The 7,564-nt window shown below is 39.8% G+C and overlaps 1 protein-coding gene across 1 annotated transcript in view; it reads left to right on the top strand.

Annotated features, from left to right (window-relative positions):
- The first annotated feature begins 7,463 nt into the window (after positions 1-7,463).
- The window catches only part of LOC138020349 (ATP-dependent DNA helicase DDX31-like), a 48,158-nt gene continuing 48,057 nt past the window's right edge, over positions 7,464-7,564 (top strand). Inside the window, exon 1 of the mRNA XM_068867352.1 lies at positions 7,464-7,471. Coding sequence (XP_068723453.1) covers positions 7,464-7,471 — 8 coding nt within the window. The remainder of the gene's footprint in view (positions 7,472-7,564) is intronic.

Below are 7,564 nucleotides of genomic sequence, written 5' to 3' on the forward strand. Positions count from 1 at the left end.
TGAATGTGATCAAGGACAAACGTTTTGGAATTTGGGACTAGTTAGCTCAGCTGGTAGAGAACCGGATGGCCATTCGAGTTACGACAACTTTTTGATGGAAAATTGAGGTTGGAGCGACCATTGCATACGTGTAAATGTAAGCAGTTTTCCAAAAGATGTAATCAACTGGTTGAAATTGCGCTCGTCTTCCTGTGGAGTTTTTTCCAACTCTGAAAGAACTCCTAATAGAATTTTTAACCGATATAGCGCCTTACTTGTATTCTGTTGGTTTAACGGGTAATTTAATGGGTGTCCTAGCATTTGCCCGGCCCTGAGAAGGAAAAATATCGCTCAGAACAAAAAAAGAATCCAAGACGGCTGATGTATAGGTATAAAGTTCTATTGCCCGTTTCTCATGTGAAGCCAATGAGCTGCTGCCAATGATGGAGAGCTGTGAATTTTTTTTCCCAGCCCAGATTACCAGTGGACGATTGCCTTGATTACGCAAATATAGTTCCCACGATGAGAAATAATCCCACTTCCCTTTAGGCATTTAATAACGCTTTCTGGAGTTTGAAGTTAAGGTTTTCTTGACATGCAAAATGGGAAAGCGTGGTACTTAGTTTCAAGCATGTATGAAAAGGAACTAACAGGATGCGACAGCAAGTAAATTAATTGTAATATAGACTGTTCCAGGCTCAGGGTTAGTTGAGACGAGGTAAAAAAAATAATAAACCCGGGGACATAACACTGGCCAAGGACTGGAGAGAGGCTGGTCTCTCACCCTTGTTTTCCTTGTCCGCTTTATGTTCTTCACGCTTTCTCCTTCATTATTCGGTAGTAGGGAGATTTTTTTTATTTTTCTTGTAGCTTACCAGTCGTTTGTGCGAGCCTACGCGACGTATTCCAGCCATCTAAAGCACATATTTCATGTGAAAACCCTCCACCTGGGTCATGTGGCCAAGAGTTTCGCTCTCAGGGAGGCACCCAAAGAAATGTTTCAAAACACCAAGTTACAGAAGACCAAGAAGAGGAAAAGGTTTGTAGCCATTCTGCGTTGAAAACTCTGCCATTACTCTCTTACAAATAGCTTTGGAGGGTTTTTTTAAGCGGTGCGAACGTAATCTGGCGATTTCTTCAGTTTCCATAGCGATTGACCTAACTTGCCCAACGCTTTTTAGCAAAGGAATTTATAAAATAATTGTGATAATTGTGTCGCTGGCATTTGTATTTCAAGCGATTTTGTAATTTATTTTCTCTCAATCTGTCGGGCACCTTGTAAACGAGACCCGGGGATGTCTAGCTTAGTCTGTTCCAAGTAAACAGACAGAAGATCGTCCCAAGCAAGAATGAAAGACATTTTTTGTCTCCAGAGTGTTATAGCTTACACTGCTTGCTTACCAAGACCCATATTCGACCTTGTCACACGGCGGTCATATTGTCCCAGGAGACCAAAAGAGCTTTGTTTTACCACGCCAAGCCTCGCAGTGGAAAGCATGGGGGTGAGGCTTGGCGTGGTAAAACAAAGCTTTTTTGGTCTCCCGGGACAATATGACCGCCGTGTGACAAGGGCGGAAGAGGTTGACACGCAGATCTCGCTTAGTAGTTACTATCAGGAAAAACATATCTTTCCAGTGAAATTGTATGTACATTATTAAAGGTGTTTTTCTTTTGATTGCTAAATAACTTTTTAATTCGACCCCTCAGAGATGGTGATATGATGAAGAAGAGTGCCAAGAGGAAGGTAATAACGCAGCATTCATCGGAACCAAACATGCGTGGTCCTATGCCGAAGAAAAGTAAGAAGAAAAAAACCCAATCCAAGTAGTTGTTTCTTTTCAGAAAACAGGCACAGTAAAACGAAACGCACCCAGGCGGTTCGGTCGCCAAGTGTGGCGCTGTGAAGTATGGTGACCACTGCCTCAACGTCGGCTTTTAGTTGGTGGAAGAGCAAATGTGCTTGTTTTAGTGCCTGTGTTTTAAAGAGCCCCTGTGATTAAAAAAAATCACTTCCTTTTTTTTCTTTAAATGTTGAAAGTGTGTTTGCTTAACACCTCATCTGACTGGCAAAATGTTGAGCTTTGATTTTTATCCAAAGGCCGTTTACTTTGAGTGTAAGTTTTGGATTTCTCCTTTCCGCCATTACTTCAAAACTGACCGATTGGACCTCAGAGGGTCGGATCCAGGGAAAAGTGGTGTCAAAGGCTCACTAGCTTAATATTTCAGCATGTGAATGCATCTTATTGTATATGCAAAACGCTAGTTTAAAAGTCTGCATGAAAGCCCAAAACTCTCGTGCCGCGTACACACGCATTGCATTCTTAAATAAGTGAACCTTTGACGTCATTTCCTCCTCGATTCAGCTCTCTCAAGAACTTTAAGTTCATATGGTGCACCATTAAATAGGAAAATTCCAGTTAAAATAAACAGGTGTCTTTTTTAATCAAGGCTAAAAACTTTTTTGATCACAGGGGAACTCTGAATGTTTTCCACATTTTAAAATGAGGCTCAAGCGTAAGTAGCCTTCGTGGCAGACGTATTTCGGATAACCGGAAATACGTCTGCCACGCAGGCTAAAGCGTGGGTAAAGTAGCTGCTTACGAGCCAGAAGGCCCATCAGGCCGGCGCTTATCTCCGGTTTCCTTAGCATGAAGCGACTAGGAGTATTTATACTCCCCCCTGGATGGGATGCTAGTCCATCGCAGGGTTACCTCCAGCATTTCGCCGGTACCCATTTACACACCTGGGTGGAGAGAGGCACCGTGAGAGTAGAGTGTCTTGCCCAAGAACACCACGCAATGTCCCCGGCCAGGACCCGAACCCGGACCACTCGATTCAGAGTCGAGCACTCTAACCATGAGGCCACCACGCCTGGATGGGGAGAACGGTGTAAAAGCTGTTACTTTTGCACCTGTGCTTGTGTTTGTTATACGTGGGTTTCCTCACGATTTTGCTCAGTTTTTACGTTTTACTGTCACGGTACGGAGGTGGAGTCCGTGTTGGAGGCACTTAACACAGACAGGATTAACGGATTAAGGCTGACCTGGTTTTTAACGATTTAAGTACGAAGGGTAATATTTGGCCGGGGATGACTGAGTACTATGGAGTCGCATAACGGTTAAACGTACAGAGGTATGTTGAAATGCTTCCCCTTATGGTTTATATAAGTTTTATTTTGTTAGCAAGAGTTGGAAACACTCTATTAGTCTCTAAAGCTTTGTTTTATCAATAATTTATTGACAATAAATACGGCCGTCCCACTCAGTTTTAGCCATTATAATCCTATACCGATCTCGAGCGGCTTTTGAAATATCATACTAATGTTGGTGATTTATTCCGTTTTGAAATAAAGTCAGCAAACTAAAAGGAGTGTTGCATGAGTATTAATATATACTGAGGTGTACGAAGCTTACGTTCAAAGTATAGTTTCGAATTTACAAAAACCGCTTGATAAAAAAAAAAAAGACAACATGATCGCCTTGGTTGCCCTTGTAAAAGTTTAGACCAGAGTTAGTAATTAGCCTCAACCTGCACAAGGATACAAAATGGATATTCTCAAATCGAAATCCAAAAAGAACACAGATGAATTGATATGTACATAATTCTTGCCACGCTTATAGCCGAGTTTCTTCTGGTAGAAATGCGGTATCTTTTGTTTTTGCATCCAGCGGTTTTGTTTGTTAGTTTTTATTAGAGAATGGTCATCCTGTTCTTTTACGCCAAATGTTTCGTTTTTGTTGGCTGCCATCTTCATCAATTATTACGGGTAAACTTAGAAAGGCATTTTAGAACGGCACGCGCGGGACGACTTTTGATAAAGGATATTGTATTCCTAATCTTCTGGGGGCTCAGAAGTGTTTCCACTGCCTCTTTTCTGGTAATAGTAGGCAAGAAGACGGTCTATGGCGTATTTCTCTATCACTAAGTCATTGACATGTCGACGAAGTTGTAAAAGGCATCTATGTCCTGTGACGCTTTTTCTGGATTGGGTGACACGTATATCGTTGATGGCGTATCTCCAAACAATGTTCTCACGGCTTCGTTGGTAACACGAACACAATCCTTGCTGTTGAACTCGAGACCAATGACTGGACCTAAGAAGCAATGAGAAACGGGTTTCCATCGAGTTTCTATGGTAATGGGGTTCGATATTATCGTCCGAAGGCTCTTTGGAGTGCAAACATGAAGATGTCCCAAGAGAAATCGAAAACAGTGCCCATGCAAATTGTTTTTGGAAGGAGGGGGAGGGGGAGGGAGGGTGGCCTAAAAGGTGTCTTATGGGATTTTAGAAAGTGGAAAATGACAATAAATCGGAGGTGAAAGGCAACACTGAATCGAACCTAACCGAAATATACCCTGACTCAACTAACGTTACATATACATACATACATACTTTATTTATAGAGGGTAACATTAATAAATAATTTCATTCTCAACCCCGGTTAATTCATTTCTCGTGCTCTGATTGGTTTACTCAATCTCGGTTATCAGCTCATATACCATAGTTTGAACTTATATGGCAAATGATTACGTTAAGCGTTGCTATGCTAAAATTATTTTCGCCGGAAAGCGAGATTTCTCTCAGAATAAAGCAAAAAAAAAAGTTTTTGTGGAAAGTTTGGATCAATTCCGACGTTAGAAGTACGCGAAAAGGTATGAAATGCTTTGGTGACGAGCCTACGTCTGTCTGACCACCAGGTATTACACAACATCTTATCTTCATCAAGCTTTTTCGATTTCGCTTGGATTTTCTCGCTTTTTTCGCTCGCATTTCGTACTTCCAAACTTATGGAGTTTAAGGAATTTAATAAAACAATTATTCCACTCGCGCTTGTTGGATATGAGATGATTATAGCCAACTCGGCGCTACGCGCCTCGTTGGCTATCTATCATCTCATATCCAACGCGCGCTCATGGAATAATTGTTAAATAGCTTAAGGCTAATAAACGTGTGGCCCTCAAAAATTATACAAAAATAAAATAAAAAAATACAGAATACAACTATCTAAAAACTACATGTATACTATCAAATCTACAAATTCTAATAAATATTCAATTAAATTGATATCATGCTAAATACTAATTAATTTACAAGCTAAATACTACTTAATTTAGCGTAAGCTCTTCTTTAAAAATTACATTAAATAAAGTCTTTTTAAATACAGAAAGAGAATCCAAGCTGTAACCAAGGACTTTCTACTTTCTATCTCACGTATATACTAAGGACAAACTAAGTTAAATTTAGACATTGACGCCAATTTTACTCTTTATCAATTTGAAAGCGTAATTGAAACTTGTGTCTTCAACAACTAAAAGAAATGAACGCAAAATCATATACACCTTTTTCGGCTGCGGCTTTATAGTCTTCAGATTGAAATACTCTACTGACGTCTTCCGGCTTCATTCTTATTTCTTTTGTCTTGACAAGTGCGCAGGATCTCTAGCAAATATCAAAAGAGGGAATTTTTAGCGATCTGAACAAGCGCATGCGCAGTACTAACGCAAACTTTATCTTCAACGTTATGTCATCGCCACCATGTTGGATGACGCAAACAATAGTTCCCTTATTCCAGTATTCGTACTGTATGACATCATTTCGCGATTATTACCTCAAATGGTTCGTTGCTGAGTACCTATTACAAGGACTTGGGCAAAAAACGACAATGTCGGTCATACTTGAGAGAAGCACAAGTTGACACTAGGGGAACACTGAACAATAGGACTTGATTTAATCAACACTAGTGTTATCTCCTTAATGCGACCGCAACGGTTATCTCACATTGGTAATTACTGAAAATTCTCTGCGCTGATTGGTTGCACCTCAGCAGTTTTTTTAAAAAATGGCCACAGGCCGTTTTGTCGAGGTGACAGACAAATAAATTGTTTTAAAGAAAATGCATATTTTTTTAAATAATCACATATGTAATTATACTAAAACAATTATTCCCCTCAGTGCGATAACACCCTTCTGCTGGTTAAGGATGCTTGACTCAGTGAACGGGGGTATTGCCGGGATAAATGGCAAGGGATAAAGGTACTTGGAAATAAGTTTTAATGTTGACTATTAATTTTGCCTTACTCCGAGTCCATATTCATTCTGAACGATTCTCAGTATATATGAACATTTGTTCGCGCTTGTCATCGAAGACATTCTGGCTGCCTGACTGTCTGCCTCAGCCTAAATATACGCAACTGCCGCCGAAACAACTGACATTGGTGGTTTGCCTGCAGATGTAGCTGCGAGACTCGTTTACCATCTATCTCTTCTGACTGTGCACATTTAAGGACCTGATGACCTAAAAACAGAAACAGGATAATTTATGTGATGATCAAATGGTGTTGCGCCAACATTTTTTATTAACAATCTTCTCACAAAATACTGATAAACGTATTATTAACGTGATTTCACGCCAATTTACAAACTAGCGTCAGTTTGTTCCATCCCCTCGATCAGCGTTCGTCGTTTACTTCGGGGCGTCTGATGGCAGTTGATTTCAATGTTCAACCTGATGAAAAAAAAAAAAATGTCAATCAAGTTGACAGACTGTTCGACATAATTTGCTGAGGCTCGCAAAAAAAACAAATTAAGAAAACAATACTGATCAGCAAAATGTGATGGCAGGTATTTGTTGGAATTGTCAGGAACTTATAATGCTCGCACAATCTTGACTCGACGGGAAGAAGATCTGAGGTCCTCGAAGAGGTGATCTTTCTGAGTTTCACGTGTTTCGTACAGTATGTTTGTAATTTGTTGCGCGAAAACGAATGAGGCTTCTAAGCTTACCACTGGCGTATTTTTACAGCCAAGAAAACAAGTAGTTTGTGCTGTTAGACGATGTCATCGATCTTCGTAATGGCAAACAAACGAAGCTTACTGCACACGTCGAGCAAACTCTTGAAAAGTACCTCTTCTAACAATAGCAAGCCATGGTTAAAACTTGCCTAGTAGAAGGACCAAGCAGACGGAAGTTCCAAAGAATCGTGCATTAGTCGCTTTGTTTTCCATCGCAATAATTTTTTTTCTGTTATGGCGGCCCGTAAAAAAATCGTCCAAGTGACGTTTTGAGTCCTATTTTCGTCTATAAAAAAAACGTGTCACTTTCGTTTAATAAACAAACAAACCTGTGACACTTCCTTGTTTAATAGACAGGAAAGACCGTCCTTTTTGTGTAGTAAACAAATTTAACTGTCAAGCTTGTTTATTAAACAGAAAAAAAACGGGTAATTTGTGCAATAAACAAAGAAATCAGAGTCCGGAAACAATCGGAACCCTTAACAGGGTTGAAAGTAGTAATTCAAAGTCTTTAAGTTACTAATAATAACTTAAGACTTTGAGGTTCTCGTCTTGAACTAGCCATGAAACGCACTAATGACGATAATATGACGATAAAATAATGACGGTGAAACAATTCACAAATAATTTCTTAAAATATTTTGCCGTTTTTCAGGTATCCAATCTTGAAAACGATTTGAATTTGATCACCATGACGAGGTAATAAGGATTTTTTCATTGGGTTTTTGTGTTGATGATTCTGATGGCACTGGAAATAGCGCTCCTAGTATTACATGTATGAGTAATGAAATT

The sequence above is a fragment of the Montipora capricornis genome, chromosome 10, assembly GCF_036669925.1.
Source record: "Montipora capricornis isolate CH-2021 chromosome 10, ASM3666992v2, whole genome shotgun sequence".
NCBI lineage: Eukaryota > Metazoa > Cnidaria > Anthozoa > Scleractinia > Acroporidae > Montipora > Montipora capricornis.